This window comes from Schistocerca americana, chromosome 10 (assembly GCF_021461395.2).
Source record: "Schistocerca americana isolate TAMUIC-IGC-003095 chromosome 10, iqSchAmer2.1, whole genome shotgun sequence".
Lineage (NCBI taxonomy): Eukaryota > Metazoa > Arthropoda > Insecta > Orthoptera > Acrididae > Schistocerca > Schistocerca americana.
This window is the reverse complement of record NC_060128.1, coordinates 176,335,319-176,357,994: the sequence shown is the minus strand read 5'-3', so window position 1 is coordinate 176,357,994 and position 22,676 is coordinate 176,335,319. Positions and strand designations below refer to the sequence as shown.

At 43.2% G+C, this 22,676-nt stretch overlaps 1 protein-coding gene across 1 annotated transcript in view; it reads right to left on the bottom strand.

The window, feature by feature from the left end:
- LOC124552660 (CDK5 regulatory subunit-associated protein 3) overlaps positions 1-22,676 on the bottom strand; it is a 62,074-nt gene that overhangs the window by 32,226 nt on the left and 7,172 nt on the right. Inside the window, exons 4-5 of the mRNA XM_047126984.1 lie at positions 17,545-17,851; positions 4,911-5,032 (exon numbers count right to left, since the gene is read on the bottom strand). Of these exons, the coding sequence (XP_046982940.1) occupies positions 4,911-5,032; positions 17,545-17,851 (429 nt within the window). The remainder of the gene's footprint in view (positions 1-4,910; positions 5,033-17,544; positions 17,852-22,676) is intronic.

Genomic DNA, 22,676 nt, shown 5'->3' with positions numbered 1-22,676 from the left:
CAGCATTTGCCTGGAGCGATTTAGGGAAATCATGGAAAACCTAAATCAGAATGGCCAGACGCGGGATTGAACCGTCGTCCTCCTGAATGCGAGTCCAGTGTGGATAGGAAAGGAAATTGGCTATGTGCATTCAAGGAACTATCCTGGCATTTGCCTGGAACGATTTCGGGAAATCGTTGTAAACCTAAACCTGGATGGCCGGATGTTGGTTTCAATCATAGTCTTCTTGAATGCGAGTCCAGTGTGCAAACCACTGCACCACCTCTCTCGGTCATAGTACGCCACTCAGTTCTGTGTGGAACTCGGCCAACACAGGTACACATTCAGGTAGCGGAGGATTTCTGTCGTGTGCACAGCATTGCAGCTATCCAGAGCACAAAGCACCTTGAAAGGAACCATCAATTCTCTGTACCAGACAGAGACACAATACCCAGGTGGATAAAACAATGACATGAGACAGGTTCTCTAAACATAAGGAACATGAAAAAGTTTTATGCTGAAAAAAATACAATGAGTTTCAATCCTATCTAAGGACCTTGGAAAGCCGCACATGCTACCAATATGTTCAACAAAGCCACATGCAAAAAATGGCTAAAAGCCAATTTTTGGGTTTTCTCAGGAGCCGGCATTAACAAATGGTGCTTTTATAAGCCACCTAAGGCCCACCATAGACCACACCCAATGCAAAAGAACCGACCAACTTGCTCAGTTTGCCTGGAGGAAGTGTGTGATATTTAAATTTAGGCCCTGCACCGTAGGATAGCTACAGTATGCCCATTCTTCCTATAGGTATGGAAATGGTGTGAGGCCAATGGCTGTGCAAAGCACTTGACGCCTTATCTCTGTGACCAACAGACCCTGGGATATGACACCCCCCACCCCACTGAAAAATCGCATTTTTGCGTGTGGCTTCTTAGAAGAAATTGTCATGCACAGGCAGAATATCTAGGTGCAGCAATGCAAAATGGCATGACACAGAATGAGCAAATAATGTCAGTCATAGGAAAAGTGAATAGCTGACCATTACTACAAATCTAGCACATCTGCAGAGGAGACCATATACAGAACTCTTGTGTGATCTTCAGAGAATGAGTTAGGAAAGAAACATGTGGAAAACACTAATGAGAAGAAGGGACAGGATGATAGGACATGGCATAGGGAATAACTTGCATGGTACTAGATGGAACAGTAGAAGGTAAAAATTGTAGGGGAAGATAGAGATTGGAATATATCCAGTAAATAATTGAGGAAGTGCTACTCTGAGATGAAGACATTGCACAGGAGAGAGATTTGTGGCAGGCTGCATCAAACAGGTCAGAAACCCGCTGTAAGAAACCCATTTGTCTTTCAAACACAGAACATATTTTATTCAATGCTGAGTGTAGCTAATCACATAGACCACCACCCATTTAATTACTCAACCCGCTGTCTCACAGTGAAACACACTTTCAGTTATTAAATATTAGTTACTTTGTGGAAATGAACAGTTTCATCTCCATGAATATTCTGTGGACCATGCAGCTTGTGTCAGTGGTAAGAGCAGCATTCGATGGTGCATTAAATTTGTGTAAATACAGTACATTCATCTGACCTGAAGTCATTACCATCTTTCCACTCCACTTCACTGACCCTCACTGTATCTAGACAACTCCTTTTAATTTCCCTTTTCAGATTTTCTAGCTTCCCTACCACATTCAGCTTTCTGATATTCAACACTCCAACTCATAGAATCTTACATTTTCATTAGGAATTCGATCTTTTTCTCGTGGTTACCTCCCTACCGATAGTCCCTCCCTACTGACAGAGAAGCATCATTTTGACAATGTCTGTAGCGTTTGGGACAGCATCTATAGAGGCATTATGTGTCATCCTGGGTATGTACCCAATAGACATTACAGTACATTTCCGAGCTGCAGCATACTGGATGAAAATGGAACGACAGGACAAAGTATAGGAAATTACAGGCCAAAAAAGCTGAAAAGAAACAACTTAATGAATAGTGAAATGACACCTGGCAGACCAAAGGACACAGAGTACATGCATTCTTATCGAACATCCGAGAACAAATGTGCATAAAATATATGGGTCCAAGACATGGTATGGTCCACTTTCTTAAAGAGCATGGACCGTACCCACAACATTACCAACATGTTGGACTAAGTGACACAGACATATGCACATGTGGAGAAATCAGCCCAGCAGTGGATGGGATTGAACCCGGGATGCAGGACATTTTGATTACTAGTCAAAGACATTACCCCTAACCTGTGGTGTCTTAACTATGTCTACAATAAAACAATGCAGTTCTGAAAATTGTTTTAAAAACCACTTCGTCCAGATGTCTTCATTATGATGATGGCCACTTTTGTAGTAAAATATTGAGTGTTTTCTGTGTTCATGGTGAATTCGTGTAATTTCTTCTTTGGTACAGCTGTTGATGACTGATTGGATTTTTTTCATTTTAAAATCATCTTGGTGAAAGAAATTAACAGAGTTAGGTTAGGAATTTTGAGGAAAGGGAGCAGGCGATGTTTACCTCCTTTTTCATTTACATGAAAAGGATTACAGTATCATATTTTGTAACATGGCAGTCACTGGCTGACTGATGCTGAATCAACATCTAAGAATTAGAATCATCGACTGTGGAGATTGGAAAGAAAGGTTCAGATTCAACGTACACCCACACTGTTTTCTAAGGAGGGTGGATGGATTATTTTTTAGGATGATTTTGCCATTTAAGTCTCTGTGTCAGTTTTCCATACTGTACATCTACATACATACACACATACCCCTAGAGTCACTATGCACTGCATGGCAAAGGCCACTTCGTACTACTGGAGTCATTTCTTTTCTTTTGTTGCTGTTGCAAATGAAGCAAAGGGAAAATGATTTATTGTATCCTTCTGTATGAGCCATAATCTGAGTTATTTTATCCTTGCGGTCCTTAAGTGAGATGATGTTACAGGCATTAGAATCATTCTGAAATCTGTAGCCAGTGCTGGTTATCTAAATTTTGTCATCTTCCGTCCTCCAAGGATCCCAATCTAAGCTCACTCACAGAGCATTTCTGTAACCTTGCATGTTGAGCAAACGTTCTGGTAACAAATCTAGCAGCACATCTACGGGTTGCTTTGACGTCTTCCTGCAATCCAACCTGGCCGAAACTTTCCTATCCAGTCAACTTAATTTTCAACATCCTTCTGTAAAATCATATCTCAAATGCTCCAATACTCTTCTATTCTGGTTTTCACACAGTTCATTATTCTCTTCTGTACATTGTTGTGCTTCAGATGGTACATTCCTAAGATATTTCTTCCTCGAATTACAGCCTATATTTGAAATTAGTAGCTTCTCTTAGCAAGGAATGTCCTCTTTGCCCGTACTAGTCTGCTTCTTGTGTTGTCTGCCATGCATTATTTTACTTCCAAGGCAATTTGATTCCTTCACTTCGTTTACTAAATGGTCTCCAATTCTGATGTTAAGATTATCACTAATTGCATTTCTCCTGCTCATTACTTTTTCTTTAGTTGGTTTACTTTCAATCTATATTCTGTGAAAATTATGCTATTTATTTAAATAAACATGTACGTCTTCCTCAATTTCACTGAGGATAGCAAAGCCATCAGCATATCTTCTCACTGATATTCCTTCATCCTGAATTTTACTCGAATCCCTGAACCTTTCTTTTATTTCTGTAATTGTTTCCTAGATGTACAGGTTGAAGAGCATGGAAGAAAGGCTGCATCCCTGCCTGGTACCCTTCTCAAGTGAAGCACTTCTTTTTTGGTTTTCCATTTGCATTGCTTCTCTTAGTTTTTGTACATACTATATATTATCCATCTTCCTTAATTTTGGTAACAGGGGAACTGGTTGGAAGCAATGGTGTAACAATCATCAAAACCATTTATGGTGGAGTCCTTATCAAATACACATTACAACAGACATCAAATGAACTTAGTGACATGCTGCAAAGATCTTAACAGGTTGGCAGGATAATACAAAAGTGTAACACAAATACTCACACAAATTGTAAGGAAATCATATACAATGCTCCCACCATTTCTTCCACTTGCCTCCTGGAACACATTTTCCGGGATGGCCCACAGTTCTCGTCACAATGTTCTGAATCTCTTCCACAGTTTAGAAATGATGGCCTCTTAATGTGGTTTTAAGTTTGGGAAATTTTAAGTTTGGGGAACAGAAAAACATGTTATGGGGCTAGAACTGATGAACACAGTGAATGGGGCACAATGGAAATTATGATAACTGTGGATCAGGAGTAATGAGCGAGTCAGCGCATTGTAATGATATGACAGTCGAGTCTGGTTTTCCCACAATTCAGGCCTCTTCCTGTATGCAGCATCCATCATGCATGCTGGATTCCCTGGTAGGATTCCTTGGTTACCATCTGACCACGTGGTGCAAATTCCTAACAGACAATGCCTTCATGGTCAAAAAACATAACCAATATCACCTTGATCTTATCCTGACTCACGTGCTTTTCTGTACATGGAGACCCTTTGTCCACTCACTGCAAAGACTGTACTGTCATTACAGTACACAATTGCAATGTCTCTCTGAAAGTATTGCCAGGTTTGCACATGCGCACACACATGCACACATATTCTTCAAGCTCACTCACTGGCACTTTGGCACTAATCTGATGAGCAGCTTATCACGAACTCAATTCAGCGGCAGTAGCTCGCTTTCTACAGTCAGAGTGAAATGCGGCAAATGGCAGTTTGTTCTCTAAACACGCTGTTACATGTGTTCAGTAGCTGCAGTGTGCTCCCTCTGGTGGATGGTGCACTATTTCAAAAGTTTCATTCTTTTTGAAACTACTTAGCAATAATCCTGGCAGATTGTTTCTATTGTTAGTACAACAACAGACAGACGTATGACTGACTTACTTCAGTGTCTCCTGCGCCAGACTTGCCAGTATCATCCTCCAGCCCAAAATCGAGAACAGGCTCCTCTACCTGGACTGGAGGCTCTCCGTACGTCCACTCGTAAGTTGTTGTATCACCATGGTCTAGAAAAATCAAAATAGACCTTCATTCCAAAATGGCAGCCTGACATCACAAGAAAAGTGGTCCTGCTAACTTTAGAACAGCTAAACAAGCTGAGCACATAAGCAGAACATAATGGTAACTACAATTACAAATATAGTTCACAGATTTGAAAAAGTTATAAGAAAGATAGGGAAACAGTATAATGGGAGTAGTGTTTGTTGTCAATACTAAGGAAGGGCAGAGGGTGAGTTACCATGAAGAGTTCAGCAGTAGATATCTTCTTGTCAGAATTTACAGCAAACCAAGGCCAAAAACAGTTCAGGTATACATGCCGATGTCACAAGCAGCAGGTAAAGAGATAATTCTGAACAGGTAACTCAATATGTATAGAAAGATGATACTCCAATAATCACGGGAGACTAAAATGTGGTAATAGGGGAAGGAATAGAAGACAGAGTCACAGGAGAATATGGGCTTGGTAATAGGAATAGCAGCAGAAGAGCACAGACTGAGTTCTGCAATAAATTTTAGCTAGTATAGGTGTATACACTTTTCAAACATTGCAAAACAAATAAGTACATTAGCCAAAGGCCTGGAGACATGGGAAAATTCCAGATGGTTTATGTCCTGATAAGACAGAGATTTTTAAATCAAATGCAAGATTGCATGGCGTACCAAGGAGCAGATATAGAGTTGCATCACTATTTAGTAATGATGACTGAAGTTGAACAGAATCACCAGGAAGAATAAGTGTGGAACAAAGTGGAAAACTGAACCACTGGGGAATTATGAGTTGTGTCAGAAATTCTTGAAGGCTGTAGATATTGTGATAATGAATACCACCAGAGGCAGTTCCATGAGGAGGAATGGCTGTCTCTAAAATGGACAGTCACAGACATTGGACAGACAAACAAGTTGCAAGGAAGGCAACTGCAAATAAACTGTGCAGAACAGAAGAAATACTTCAAGTTATCTACAAAAAAAGAAAATACAAAAACTTTCTTTATTGTGGGACCTTCAGTATATATTATGTAAAGTAGGACATTATGCAGAGAATTAGAAATCAATATGGTGCCTGATATTTTATTTTGGTATTTCAGCTTTATTGTCTTCATCAGTACATGTCCTAATGTTGTAGATGGACATACGTCAACTTTGAGTTAACCATTATTGCTGTCTGTAGTTATTGGTTGTAATATTATTTTCAGCAACTAGCTGTCAAAATTTAATTTCTACAACTATCAGATAGTAATAAATGTGTTAAAATATAATTCAACAGCAAATTATTGAACAACTTTAAAATGTTGCTGAAAATCATATTACAACCAACAACTACAGACAGCAATAATGGGTTACTCAAAGCTGACATATGTTCATCTATGTTACGACATCTACTGATGAAGGCAATAAAGCCAAAATAAGGCTATATACGAGGGTCACTCCAAAAGAAATGCACAATATTTTTTTTTTAAATCCATCTTTTACTCTACATGTTTGAAAGTTTTACAGTGTGTAGATACATCCTTTAGGAACAATATTTTCATTTCTTCACATAATTTCCATCCCTCTCAACTGCCTTACGCCATCTTGGAACCAGCGCCTGTATACCCGCACAGTAAAATTCTGGACCAATCTGTTGGAGCCACTGTTTGGCATCGTGCACAAGGGAGTCATTATCTTCAAACCTTGTTCACGAAGAGCGTCTTTCAGTTTCCCAAAGAGATGATAGTCATGTGGAGCCAGGTCAGGACGGTAAGGTGGGTGTTTCAGTGTTGTCCATCCAAGTTTAGTGATCGCTTCCATGGTTTTTTGACTGACATGTGGCCATGCATTGCCGTGCAACAGCAAAACAGCCTGCTTTTTCCAATGTGGTCAAACACAACTCAGTCGAGCTTGAAATTTCTTCAGTGTCGTCACATATGCATCGGAATTTATGGTGGTTCCACTTGGCACGATGTCCACAAGCAAGAGTCCTTCGGAATTGAAAAACACTGTAGCCATAACTTTTCCAGCAGAAGGTGTGGTTTTGATTTTTTTTCTTGGGTGAATATACATGATGCCACTCCATTGATTGCCTCTTCGTTTCTGGTGAGAAATGACGTAGCCAAGTTTCATCACCTGTCACAATTCTTCCAAGAAATTCATCTCCACCATTCTCATACTGTTCCAAAAGTTTGCTGCATACCGTTATTCTTGTTTCTTTGTGAGCCACTGTCAACATCCTGGGAACCCACCTAGCACAAACCTTTTTTAACACCAACAGTTTCAGTATTCTGCAAACTCTTCCTTCCCCTATCCCAACATAGCGTGACAATTCGTTCACTGTGATGCGTCTGTCAGCAGTCACCAATTCGTTAACTCTCTGCACATTGTCTGGAGTATGTGCAGTACGAGGCCTGCCACTGCGAGGACAATCCTCAATATTGCCGTGCCTGCTTTCATCACGTAACCTGCTCGCCCACCGACTAACTGTACTGCGATCGACAGCAGCATCTCCATACACCTTTTTCAACCTCTTATGGATGTTTCCCACTGTTTCGTTTTCACATCACAGGAATTCTATGACAGCATGATGCTTCTGACGGGAACATCAAGTGTAGCAGCCATCTTGATGACATACTGTGATGGTGCCACTCACGGGAACAGGTTGAACTAAGTTCGAAAACAAGCGAGAAGGATGTATCTACACACTGTAAAACTTTCACACATGCAGAATGAAAACTATATTTTTACAAAAAAAGTGTGCATTTCTTTTGGAGTGACTCTCGTACTAATATAAAATACCAAGCAGCATACTGTTTTCCAGTTCGCGGCATAAATGCAAATATGTTCAGGGAAAGACAGAAATACAGCAGTATAAGACACCTAGGAATGAAAGAAATAGGAAGCGCAGGAAACGTGAAATGGCTGCAGGGGAAAGAGGAGAAATCAAAAATGGAATGGACATTGGAAGAACTGATTCAGTCTACAGAAAAGACTAACCAATCTCCAGTGAAATTACATGCAAGGGTGGTGACTTTAAGAGTGCAATGGTAATTCCACTGTTAAATATGGAGGAGAGAGTAGAGGGATGGAAAACATACAGTGAAGGCCTCTATGAAGGTGAGGACTTGTCTGATGGTGCATTAGAAGAAGAATGGGAGTTAATATGGAAGACATAAGGGATACACATTTGGATGACTTGTGATTAAATAAGTCAGAAGGGGTAGACAACATTCCTTCAGAATTTCTAAAACCACTCGGGGAAGCAGCAACCAGCAACTATTGAAGATGGTGTGTAGAACCTATGAGATTGGGGGCGTGCAGTCGGACTTTCAAAAAAATATGATTTACAACTGTCACACAATCAGCTTAACAGCTCATGCATCCAAGCCACTGACAAGAATGGAAAAGAAAACTGAGGCTCTGTTAGATGACAATCAGTTTGTGTTTCGGAAATGTAAAGGCACTAGAGAGACAGTTCTGACACTGCAACTGATAAAGAAAGCTGAAATTAAGAAAAACCACAACATGTTCAAAGTACTTATCAACCTGAAAAAGGCATTCAACAATGTACAATCGTGCAAGATGCTCAAAATTCTGAGTTATAGGGAAAGATGGGTAGTATACAATATGTGCAATAACCAAAAGGGAACAACATGAATGGAAAACCACGAACGAAGTGCTCAGTTTACAACAATTACGACAAGGATGTAGCCTTTTACCCCTGTTCTTCCATCTATACATTGAAGAAGCAATGATGGAAATAAAAGTGAGGTTCAACAGTGGGATTAAAATTCATGTTGAAAGGATATAAATGATAACATCGCTGATAACATCGCTGAAGACATTGCTGTCCTCAGTGACCGGGAAGTAGAATTACAGGACATGCTGAATGGAATGGATAGTCTAATGAGCACAGAATATAGATTTCAGAGTAAACTGGAGAATGAGAAAAGTAATGAGGAGTAGAAGAAATAAGATTATCTATAAACTTTGCATCAAAATTAGTGAGATAAAGTAGAAGTAGTTAAGGAATTCGGCTACATTAGAAGCAAAATAACATATGATGGATGAAACAAGGAGGACATAAAAAGCACAAGCAAAAGGGCATTCCTGGACAAAAGATGTAGCCTAGTTTGAAATATAGGTCTTAATTTGAGGAAGGAATTTTTGAGAATGTACATTTGGAACACAGCAATGTATGGCAGTGAATCATGGACTGTGGGAAAAATGTAAAAGAAGAGAATCAAAGGGTTTGAGATGCGGATCTACAGAAGAACGTTGAAAACTGGGTGGACTAATAAGGTAAGGAATGAGGAGGTTCTCCACAGATTTGACAAAGAAAGGAACATTTAGAAAAAACTGACACGAAAAAAAGAGACACAGGATGATACAATATGTGTTAAGACACCAAGTTCAGAAAAATAATAGAAATGTGCTGTCAATGGCTTTCCCAATGTAGTACATCTTGCCATGATTCTTGGGTTTTACACTGTTTCATACTGCTGGGACTTCACAATATTTTTATGGAACACCAGCTTCAGACAGGATACAGACCAATGTTTAAATCTCGAGTGTGCATCCATCAAGTAACAGCCTGTAATACTGATGCCTTGATAACAGTGTGCCTTGTCCAAAGGCAACTTAAATAGGCTGTCAGATACATTTTAGCATGATCAGTGTTGGACTTGACAATTTGCTTAAGTTTTATCCTCTGTCTTTGGATTGGATTGGATTGGATTGTTTGGAGGAAAGAGACCAAACTGCGAGGTCATCGGTCTCATCGGATTAGGAAAGGACGGGGAAGGAAATCGGCTGTGCCCTTTCAAAGGAACCATCCCGGCATTTGCCTGGAGCGATTTAGGGAAATCACGGAAAACCTAAATCAGGATGGCTGGAGACGGGATTGAACCGTCGTCCTCCCGAATGCGAGTCCAGTGTGCTAACCACTGCGCCACCTCGCTCGGTCCCTCTGTCTTTGTTGACCAAGTTAGCAGCTGGTTTTCACTGACAGCCTGTTTCACATTGCCACTTGCAGGAAACTGTAGCTTCCTGTTCATTCACTGGTTATGAAACCTTACCATACCCGCAATATTCACTGAATCTGGCACTCTTTTTAAAACTGAAGGAACCACGGTGTAGATGTCATTTAATCAGTGATTATGAGGTGACTGCAGTGGTGGAAAACTTTTTCCAGGACTAAACTAAGAACTTCTAGAACCATGGCATACAATATGAGAAAATGTGTCAACATGCACGTATTGCACATAGAGATGGACTAATAAAAGTGTAAAATTTGGGATTGCTAATTTTTTCCCCTATCCAAAGGTACAAACTTTACAAACACTTCTGTATTTTAGTCTTACTGTAACTCATTTTGAAGCATGCTTTCAAATGTGCTTTGTTCAGTTCTTCCATTGCTATTGAAATAATTTCTGAACTAGAGGCAAGCAGTACAATGTCATCAGCAAAATGAGGATGGTCTGGATATGTTCCACAACACATATTCCTTCATTATATCAGTTTAAATATCTTAAAAATTATTTCATGATTGCTGAGAACATTTCTGGTGACATAGAATTTCCCTGTCTTACTTATTTTCCAATTTTGAATTTTTCACAATCTTGATGAAGACTGGGGGAAGCAGTGGCTTTGACATACATATTCTCCAGTATGAGGAGGAACCAGTAGTTTGAATTGACATATTGTTTTTCAATAGCAGTCAGTGCACATTTTGTTGAACCTGAGTCAAGCTCCTTCTGAAAATCTTTTAAATCCCAGACAGAGTGGTAATTCACACTTACTACTGCTTAATTCTAAAATTTTGTTTACAATTTACAAATGGTCCACTGTAAAGGATACCAATCAATGAAACCGAAAACACACACACACACACACACACACACACACACACACACACACACACAGAGAGAGAGAGAGAGAGAGAGAGAGAGAGAGAGAGAGAGAGAGAGAGAGAGAGAGAGAGAGAGAGAGCTAGCAGCTCAAAGGGAGGCAGCAGATGTGTAGACTGGGAATACAGGAGGGAGGGGTGGCAGGTGCATGTGATAAGCGTGTGACAGAGGGCAGTGAGGTGTTCCGCACAACAGATATGGTGTGGAGGCACAGACTCAGAGGGGCTGACACGACACAGGAAGAGAAAATTGTTGGGTAGAGCTTTTGGGGACAGTGAAGCCAGAATGATTACAATGGTGAAGCTTGTGTTGCAAAGATAACTCCCATCAATGTAGCTCAGAAAAACTGATGTTTGAGGGAAGGATTAAGATAATATGGGTTGTGAGCTGAAAAAATATGGGACTCAGCTGAAGTGTACACATCACTGAGAAAAAACAAAATTACAAGGACTTGTTTCAGACAGTTTGACCATGTCCAACGGACATACGGGACGGGTATCAAAACAACTACATACATACAGACACGATCAGCAGTAGACCAGTAGGGAGACCAAGGAAAATATGACTGAACCAAGTGAAGGATTATATAAGTGCAAGAAGAGTCATCTAGTACAGAGCCCAGAGAGAAACTCGCACATGAACAACCACAAGGTGGAGAGTGCTTATAAGCTTGGGCAACAGTGGAAAACCAATGGTGGTGACTAATACTTTGTCTGGTGAGATTACAAATCTGTGGATGTGTGTATGAAAGAGGTAATACAATGAGGTGACAAAAGTCATGGACTACCTCCTAATATCATGCCAGACCTCCTCTTGCCTGTTGCAGTGCAGCAACTCAACAAGGCATGGTTCAACAAGTTGTTGGAAGTCCCCTGCAGAAATACTGACCCATGCTTCCTCTATAGCCACCCATAATTGCTAACATGTTGCTGGTGCAGGATGTTGTGCACTGACCTCTTGATTATTTCCCGTAAATGTTCTATGGGATTTATGTCAGGTGACCTAGGTGGCCAAATCATTCGCTCAAATTGTCCAGAATGTTCTCCAAACCAATCACGAACAACTGTGGCCAGATGACATGGTGCATTGTATCCATAAAAATTCCACTGTTTGGGAATATGATGTCCATGAATGGCTGTAAACGGTCTCCAAGTAGCCAAATGTAACAATTTCCTGTCAATGATTGGTTTTGTGTAAACAGAGCCACCACCAGCTTGTAGAGTGCCTTGGGTCCATGCCTTCCTGGGGTCTGCACACAGTCAAACGAACCCTACCATCAGCTCTTACCACCTGAAATTGGGACTCATCTGACCAGGACAGCATTATAAAGTTACCTAGGGTGCAACCAGTATGGTCACAAGCCCAGGAGAGGCACTGCAAGTGATGTCACGCTGTCAGCGAAGGCTTTCGCATCGATCGTCTGTTGCCGTATCCCATTAATGCCAAATTTCACCACACTGTCCTAGTGGATGTGTTTATTGTACGTCCCATATTGATTTATAGACTTATTTCACATAGTGTTGCTTGTCTCTTGGCACTGACAACTCTGTGCAAAGGTCGCTGCTCTCGGTTGCTGAACGAAGGTTGGTTGATTGGATTAAAAGAGTGGGGAAAGGGACCAAACTACAAGGTCATCAGTCCCTTGTTCCAAATAAAACAATGCCACAAGTATGAGAATAAAACAAACGAGACTGGCAATTCAAAATGGAATGAAAGGAGAAATCACAAGAACGATGGAGGGCAACAAACATGTAAATGGACAAAAGGGGACAAGAAAACCACAGAAATACAAGAAACGGGATGAAGAGATTAAAACAACAAAGCAGATTACCATGGCTGGCTGACCATGAGAATAAAAAAGGAGGAGCCAGCCACTCTGCAACACATTAAAACCTCCACCCTAAAAGCACTAGAGTGGAGGACACAGAGGGGCAAAGGATACGCACTTATACTTAGATCAAATGATAAAACCCACCCTCACGAATAAAACGTAAAACTAAATCAGCTGATGAGGTTTTCTCAGAGAAAATTAGCGGCAACGAGTTCGGTAACCCAAGATTTTGTCGCTGGGCAGTCAAAGTAGGACAGTGCACGAGAATATGGGCTACTGTTAACCGGGCACCGCACCGAGACTCGGGCAGGTCTTCACGGCACAGGAGGTAACCGTGGGTCGCCCAAGCATGGCCGATGCAGAGCCGGCAGGGGACAACTGATCCCCTGCGAGAGGCCCGCACGGAAGACTTCCACTGAGTGAAGGTTGTCAGCCATTGCATTGCCCGTGATGGGAGGTAAAGCCTGAAATTTGCTATTCTCGACATGCTCCTGACACTGTAGATCTTGGAATACTGAATTCCCTAATGATTTCCAAAATGGAATGTCCCACGCATCTAGTTCCAATTACCATGCCACATTCACAGTCAGTTAATTCCCATTACGTGGCCGTAGTCACATCAGAAATCATTTCACATGAATCTCCTGCGTACAAATACCAGCTCTGCCATTGCACTGCCCTTTCGTACCTCGTGTCTGTGATACTACATCATCTGTATATGTGCATATCGCTATCCCATGACTTTTGTCACCTCAGTGTACAAATGAATGAGCAGTGTTTATTTCACAGATGATGTGACTTACCGAACGAAAGTGCTGGAAGGTCGATAGGCACACAAACAAACACAAACATACACATGAAATTCAAGCTTTCGCAACAAACTGTTGCCTCATCAGGAAAGAGGGAAGGAGAGGGAAAGACGAAAGGATGTGGGTTTTAAGGGAGAGGGTAAGGAGTCATTCCAATCCCGGGAGCGGAAAGACTTACCTTAAGGGGAAAAAAGGGGTATACACTCGCACACACACACATATCCATCCGCACATACACAGACACAACCAGACATTTGTAAAGGCAAAGAGTTTGGGCAGAGACATCAGTCGAGGCGGAAGTACAGAGGCAAAGATGTTGAAAGACAGGTGAGGTATGAGCGGCGGCAAATTGAAATTAGCGGAGATTGAGGCCTGGCGGGTAATGAGAAGAGAGGATATACTGAAGGGCAAGTTCCCATCTCCAGAGTTCTGACAGGTTGGTGTTAGTGGGAAGTATCCAGATAACCCGGACGGTGTAACACTGTGCCAAGATGTGCTGGCCATGCACCAAGGCATGTTTAGCCACAGGGTGATCCTCATTACTAACAAACACTGTCTGCCTGTGTCCATTCATGCGAATGAACAGTTTGTTGCTGGTCATTCCCACACAGAAAGCTTCACAGTGTAGGCAGGTCAGTTGGTAAATCACGTGCGTGCTTTCACACGTGACTCTGCCTCTGATCGTGTACACCTTCCGGGTTACAGGACTGGAGTAGGTGGTGGTGGGAGGGTGCATGGGACAGGTTTTACACCGGGGGCGGTTACAAGGGTAGGAGCCAGAGGGTAGGGAAGGTGGTTTGGGAATTTCATAGGGATGAACTAAGAGGTTACGAAGGTTAGGTGGACGGTGGAAAGACACTCTTGGTGGAGTGGGGAGGATTTCATGAAGGATGGATCTCATTTCAGGGCAGGATTTGAGGAAGTCGTATCCCTGCTGGAGAGCCACTTTCAGAGTCTGATCCAGTCCCGGAAAGTATCCTGTCACAAGTGGGGCACTTTTGGGGTTCTTCTGTGGGAGGTTCTGGGTTTGAGGAGATGAGGAAGTGGCTCTGGTTATTTGCTTCTGTACCAAGTCGGGAGGGTAGTTGCGGGATGCGAAAGCTGTTTTCAGGTTGTTGGTGTAATGGTTCAGGGATTCCAGACTGGAGCAGATTCGTTTGCCACGAAGACCTAGGCTGTAGGGAAGGGACCGTTTGATGTGGAATGGGTGGCAGTTGTCATAATGTCCAACTCCCCAAGACACTATCCAAATTGAACCCTGCCTGGAACAGTTCCGTCCTCTGTCACAGCGGGACCCACCTCCTCTTCCTCAAAATCACCCTCTCCAAACTTTCCAGGAATTTCTGACTTCCAGCCTTGCCTCTCAATCCTTCTTAAAAAACCTTAATCCTACTCCCAACATCGCCACTGCTTAAGCCCAGGCTATCCGTGATCTGAAGGCTGACCGATCCATCGTCATTCTTCCGGCGGACAAGGGTTCCACAACTGTGGTACTTGATCGTCGGGAGCATGTGGCTGAGGGACTGCGTCAGCTTTTAGACAACACTACATACAAAGTTTGCCAAGGTAATCCCATTCCTGATGTCCAGGCGGAGCATCAAGGAATCCTCAGAACCTTAGGCCCCCTACAAAACCTTTCACCTGACTCCATCAACCTCCTGACCCCACAGACACCCCGCACCCCTACCTTCTACCTTCTTCCTAAAATTCACAAACCCAATCATCCCGGCCGTCCCATTGTAGCTGTCTACCAAGCCCCCACAGAACGTATCTCTGCCTGCGTAGATCAACACCTTCAACCCATTACATGCAGTCTCCCATCCTTCATCAAAGACACCAACCACTTTCTCGAACACCTGGAATCCCTACCCAGTCTGTTACCCCTGGAAACCATCCTTGTAACCATTGATGCCACTTCCTTATACACAAATATTCCGCACGTCCAGGGCCTCGCTGCGATGGAGCACTTCCTTTCACGCCGATCACCTGCCACCCTACCAAAAACCTCTTTCCTCATTACCTTAGCCAGCTTCATCCTGACCCACAACTTCTTCACTTTCGAAGGCCAGACATACCAACAATTAAAGGGAACAGCCATGGGTACCAGGATGGCCCCCTCGTACGCCAACCTATTCATGGGTCGCTTAGAGGAAGCCTTCTTGGTTACCCAGGCCTGCCAACCCAAAGTTTGGTACAGATTTATTGATGACATCTTCATGATCTGGACTCACAGTGAAGAAGAACTCCAGAATTTCCTCTCCAACCTCAACTCCTTTGGTTCCGTCAGATTCACCTGGTCCTACTCCAAATCCCATGCCACTTTCCTTGACGTTGACCTCCACCTGTCCAATGGCCAGCTTCACACGTCCGTCCACATCAAACCCGCCAACAAGCAACAGTACCTCCATTATAACAGCTGCCACTCATTCCACATCAAACGGTCCCTTCCCTACAGCCTAGGTCTTCGTGGCAAACGAATCTGCTCCAGCCCGGAATCCCTGAACCATTACACCAACAACCTGAAAACAGCTTTCGCATCCCGCAACTACCCTCCCGACCCGGTACAGAAGCAAATAACCAGAGCCACTCCCTCATCTCCTCAAACCCAGAACCTCCCACAGAAGAACCCCAAAAGTGCCCCACTTGTGACAGGATACTTTCCGGGACTGGATCAGACTCTGAATGTGGCTCTCCAGCAGGGATATGACTTCCTCAAATCCTGCCCTGAAATGAGGTCCATCCTTCATGAAATCCTCCCCACTCCACCAAGAGTGTCTTTCCGCCGTCCACCTAACCTTCATAACCTCTTAGTTCATCCCTATGAAATCCCCAAACCACCTTCCCTACCCTCTGGCTCCTACCCTTGTAACCGCCCCCGGTGTAAAACCTGTCCCATGCACCCTCCAACCACCACCTACTCCAGTCCTGTAACCCGGAAGGTGTACACGATCAAAGGCAGAGCCACGAGTGAAAGCACCCACATGATTTACCAACTGACCTGCCTACACTGTGAAGCTTTCTATGTGGGAATGACCAGCAACAAACTGTCCATTCGCATGAATGGACACAGGCAGACAGTGTTTGTTAGTAATGAGGATCACCCTGTGGCTAAACATGCCTTGGTGCACAGCCAGCACATCTTGGCACAGTGTTACACCGTCCGGGTTATCTGGATACTTCCCACTAACACCAACCTTTCAGAACTCCGGAGATGGGAACTTGCCCTTCAGTATAGCCTCTCTTCTCGTTACCCACCAGGCCTCAATCTCCGCTAATTTCAATTTCCTGCGGCTCATAGTTCACCTGTCTTTCAACATCTTTGCCTCTGTACTTCCGCCTCGACTGACGTCTCTGCCCAAACTCTTTGCCTTTACAAATGTCTGCTTGTGTCTGTGTATGTGCGGATGGATATGTGTGTGTGTGCACGAGTGTATACCCCTTCTTTCCCCCTAAGGTAACTCTTTCCGCTCCCGGGATTGGAATGACTCCTTACCCTCTCCCTTAAAACCCACATCCTTTCGTCTTTCCCTCTCCTTCCCTCTTTCCTGATGAGGCAACAGTTTGTTGCGAAAGCTTGAATTTCATGTGTATGTTTGTGTTTGTTTGTGTGTCTATCGACCTGCCAGCACTTTCGTTCGATATTTCGCCTGGTGCACGTCTTTCGATTTGATGCCAGTTCGGCAACTTGCACGTTGATGGGGATGAAATGATGATGATTAGGACAACACAACAGCCAGTCCTTGAGAGGAGAAAATCTCCGACCCAGCCGGGAATCGAACCCGGGCCCTTAGGATTGACATTCCATCATGCTGACGACTCAGCTACCAGGGGCGGACATGATATATCATAATGATGTGGAATGAGACAATCTGATATCATTTATTGTTATATTCGGGTAGGTGCATAAACTAGCTAGCTGCTATTCTGGCCATGTTGAAGGTCATTATTTTAAATGCAACACATGTCAGAGAAGTACAAATATGTTGACGAAGCCTTGCCTATAATGTGCTTGAGCAGCTGCAGCCTCTCACTGCAGCCCGGTGCCACAAAGCTGACAAACTCATTGTAGAAGGTGACGGCCTCCTTCAGTGCTGCGGTCTTCGCAGCCAGCTGGGCGTTCGCGCGTGGCAACTCCGACAACCTCTCCACCAGCTCGGAGCGGAGCGTCGCCTTCCACGTCTTGGCGTCACCCGACCCGGACTTCGCCTCGGGAGCGGAAATGCCCAGCTGCCGGCACTGTGCGGCGAGCTCCGAACGCAAGGATCCCTCCGCCTTAATGTATTCCGCTTCCTTCTTGTCACATTCCTGCAAAATTGGACCATTCCTTTTCTACTGTGACCGATCCACTGTTAAATTAAAATTATGTTTTGACTATTACTTGATTTACAGTACACAAACACAATAACAAAACAAATAATAGATATAATAGATTTAATAAACTACAAACTAACAACAAGTTACTGTTTGTGTTGCTCTCAGATGTCCATCTAGGTGCAATTGTTTGTGAAACATCAGCTAGGAGCAGTTGTTTATGATACATGATGTTTCCTGTAGAATGAGGATCTTTTCTACGTCCTGCCACCTTTATATTCTTATCACTCCCCTTCCATCATTATGCATCTGCACACTGTGTTGCGTAGAGTGTTGGGAGAACAGCAATGGTCGAATTCTGAGCCCAAACTCCAGCTCATCTGTGTTTATACTGCCCCTGTCAGGCCCGAAAGTCACCCAAGGCCGACATTGTGACTTCAGAGAGCTAAGCGTTGAGTCCCATGCTTTACTGAAAGTGAAATCACTGTCCCAATTGATCACCCTCCTTTAGAATGCAACCCCAAAATAATGAAGTCTCTCTGAGCACTCCTGTTTGTTTATATTTCATTCAGTCCCTGTAGCTATTCAGTGTTCTGCAATCACAGATTTTGCTAATCTCCTGTGCTCCTGCCACCTTTCTTTGACTTTCTGCACAGTCTGCCAAATGTAGGCATTATCACATTTGCACAGAATACAGTATACACCCACTTTATGGAGTATCAGGTCATGTTTCATCGTCCTAATAGTGCACATTGTCAGAGGTGGTCAGAAAATGCATTTAATGTTACATCAAGCCAATATTCTATCATTTTATTAAAAGACATTTTGAAGTTTTCTCCTTGGCTGTTTTTGACTAGTATTCACTTGCATGATTGGCCAATTTCAGCCTTATAGGCCATTTTATCACAGTAGGCACCTATATACAGTATAATTGTCTGAGTCTAAAACAGAGGAATAACCAACCAGAAAGCAAGCAATAAGGTGCAAGAATCGAATTAAAACCGGCAGCTTACATCTTCATAACAAACGCCATGTTATAGGACACTATAATGCACTCACTTCTGTTGTTCAACACCAGCTCCTGATCAGCTATTCCATCGTTTTATAATCAGATAATTTCACATACACTGAAACCTACTACACTTGAAAATTGTCTGTGGTCTAAATTGGCCTTGTGCAAGATTTAATAATGTGAATACCTGTCAAAAACAACCAAGATGGAAAACTTCAAAATGTCTTATCAAATATACAACTGTGGTACCCCACACGAAGAAAATGATCGAGGTTCTGCCAGTTCTGTTCGATACTGTGTCAGCGTACAGCAGATACACCACTGTCTTATCCTCCTCCTCTTTTTCTATTCTCTGCATCTGTCTTCTGCCTGAAAGCATGTCAGGTTTGTCTCCCACCATATCTGCTCTTCTTGGCTACATCCTTAATTTGGTCAAACTCCCTTGGCAGGCCTTCTTTGTCCAATATTGCACAAGTCCTGTAGACCATTGTACAAAGCACAGCCTTACACTGTGGAGGATGGTGGCAGGTGGAACTACGGGGATAGAAATATTAGTTTGGGCAGGTTTCCAGTGCACACCGTGTCTCTCAGTCTTTTCCACATTACGCTCGACTATCACATCCAAACAGGGGAGTTTGCCACTCTCTTCCACAACAACAGTGAATTCGATGCTGGGGAACAGAGAATTCAGGTGTGAGAGACATTCCTGAAGCCATTCACTTCCATGTGGCTACACCACAACAATTTTTCTGAAAAAGCATACAGGCTCCAGTGCAAGTTTTGCAACCTGCAACTGGCTTTTGAAGAAGAGAAATGAGCATATAACCCATTCTTATAAACAATCTGTGCTTACATGTTGACATTACTCCTCCACATAGTTCCCTCATATATTCAAACATTTGTCATACCATGGCAATAGCTCCTTTCTTTATCAATGAATGGAGGCACCTGCTGCTTCAGCCACTTGTTGAAATCATCCTCAAGCTCACTGTCAGTCACGAAGTGTTGAGCTGCCAGCCAGGCCTTCATCTTGTGGAAGAGATGAAAGTGGCTCGGTGCTAAGAATGAAGTATAGGGAAGATGCTGAAAAATCTCTCAGACAGTCTTGAATTTTTCCTTAATCTGATTAGCAGCATAGGCTCGTCCATTATTGTGAAGGACAATGATTGCTTGAGTAATCATCTTACACCATTGTTTTGGCTTGATCTTTGGAGTTTACTCTTGTAAAATCTGTTGTCAAAATTCCTTTGAAACTCCAAGAAACTAGAACTATTATTTTGCAATTTGACAACATCTCCTTACATTTTTTGGGCTTAACGGGAGAATGGCTGTGTATCCACCATTTGGACTGTCGCTTAGTTTCAGAGTTCACATTCTGCACATATGTCTTCATCCAGTCATGATTCTGTTCAGAAATTCTCCCCCTCTTCTGGTAGTGCTGAAAAAATTTTACGATCGAACACATTCTTTCCATTTTCTGAATGTTAGACATATTTTGTTGACCACTACACACAAAACTTACAGTATCCTTATCTCTCATTCATGATGATAAACAGTATTGTCCTTGTTATCAAAGGCATATCTTTATTAAGTTAGAAAATTATGAACAGACATCTCGCATGCACAATTTTGTTAACATGTTGCACAGGTTCACCAGTCACATCTGAATGTCTTCCCCAACCACTTTCGTCATATACAGTCATGTGGCCAGCCTTTAATCTTCTGCACCACTCCCTAACAAAATCATCAGTCGTAACCCACTCCCATACGCTTGACACAATTAACGATGTAGCTTTGTGGTGAGCAGCAAGTGACAGAACTGTAGTAACCCACCGATTACTACACCCACCGATCACAGCAGACATAAGTCGGACCAATACAGCACATTCAAACAGCATGCCCGAAACTGCAGGAGGTGGCTGCCAGGGGTAGCACAATCACCAGCTCTGCCACACACGCACAGCAATACACCGGCGACACACAGTGTGGATTGTGTCTTCGTAAGGGTATGCACAAGCCTCTGGGCCCTCAGCTGTTAAACATGTTCTGGTCCTGGCAATGGACACATCCAAGTACGGGGTGGGAGCAGTCTTGGCCCATCACAGTTCAGACGGTTCTGAACAGCCTTTTGCCTTTGTGTCAAAAACAATCAACTCAGCTCAGCAACATTATTCTTAGGTGGAAAAAGCAGTTCTTGTTATTGTCTATGCCTTAAAAAAATCATGTATTCTTGGGCAGTGCAAAATTTACTTTAATTACCAGCCATAAGCCCTCAGTTTCCCTGTATAGCCACTCATGGTCTTTACCAGACAAAGCCCCTCATCATCTTCAGCATTGAGCTGCATTCTTGTCCCAGTAAAATGATCCATTGGTTCGCAACATCTGAATGTGGATGCTCTGTGCTAGTACCCCGTGGTTCCTGACTCACGATTCACCCAAGAGGAACTGCTTTGTTTTCAACTGGATATGGAAGCAAGACACAAGGCGGATGGCTTCCCCATGACCTGTTACCTTATTGCCTCAGTTGTAGTGGCAGATCTGGTGCTTTGGCAGGTCGTACACCTGATAAAACATGGGTTGTCAGACGGTCTGGCGTGGTAAAGTTCCGCAGACCCAAATAAATCCAAAAAATATAATAATGAGCTTAATTAAAAATATAAAAGAGTAAAAATCACCCCTAAAAAATTAAAGCCAATAATAACGGGCATCAGACATGCTTTGGAATTTTTATGCATCGTGCCATCGCCTCTCTCTCTTGGACAGCATTATTCTCCTGCCAATGGAAGGGCTTAATTCCCACATTGTGCTTCCAGTGGCTCTGTAGTAGGGTATCCTCCACGTATTACACCAGGGTCAATGGGGCTGTTTCGCACATAACTGTTGGCCCAATGTTTTGGCTGGGCACCAACAGAGTGGTGGAATGCCTTGTTGCAGCCTGCTGGAAGTGTAGGGGTGGGCAGGCAGCAATGCACAATGTCGGTTTGCCATGGCTGCCTCCTACACAAAAGCTTGGGAAAGAATCCACATTGATTTCACTTGTCCTTCTTTTCGTAACTGATGCTTTTTCTCTCTTTCCTTATATCATTCACTGTACGTCTGCAACAGCAGATGCAACTGTCAAGGCCCTGTCAAAGTTATGCTCCATAGAAGGCTTGCCTTGTACCCTGGTTTCAGACTATAGTTCTCAGTTTGTGGCACAATCTTTCAAGAACTTTTGTACTCACAATAGATATACCACATCACAGCACGCAGTTGAAAAGTGAGGCAGAAAATCCTGTCCGAATGTTTAAGATACAGCGCAAGTCCCTACAACATTTCCCAGTTGAGGAGACACACTCATTTTTTAAAGCTCTTACAGAATGATACCCATTAAGCTCCTGCATGGCCACCAGCTGCAGACACAGCTCAACCTCTTGCTGCTGGGCAAGCATCCCCCAGACATGCCAGTTTTGTTGGCATTCAAACCAGTCATGCCAGTGCATTTCAACAGTATCCTCAATGTGTTCTGAGCCAGCCAGCATAATTGCTGTGTCTTCATGGTTCGCACGACGATCGGCTTGTGACACGCCGTTAGATCCAGTAGCATCCCAGGCTGGGTGCAGAGTCTCCTCCTCAGGCTGTGCGCCCAAAGCCTCATTCTTTGTCGGTCCTGGTCACTCCAGGGATCGAACAGGCCTTGTTATGCAGATGTATACTGGCAGTCAGGGCTTGGTCAGCATCGATAGCAGCTTTGTTTACTGTGACCAGTGCCAGCATCTCCCACTCCCACTGCAATGAGCAGACACCGCCATCAGCAGGGACTGAAGC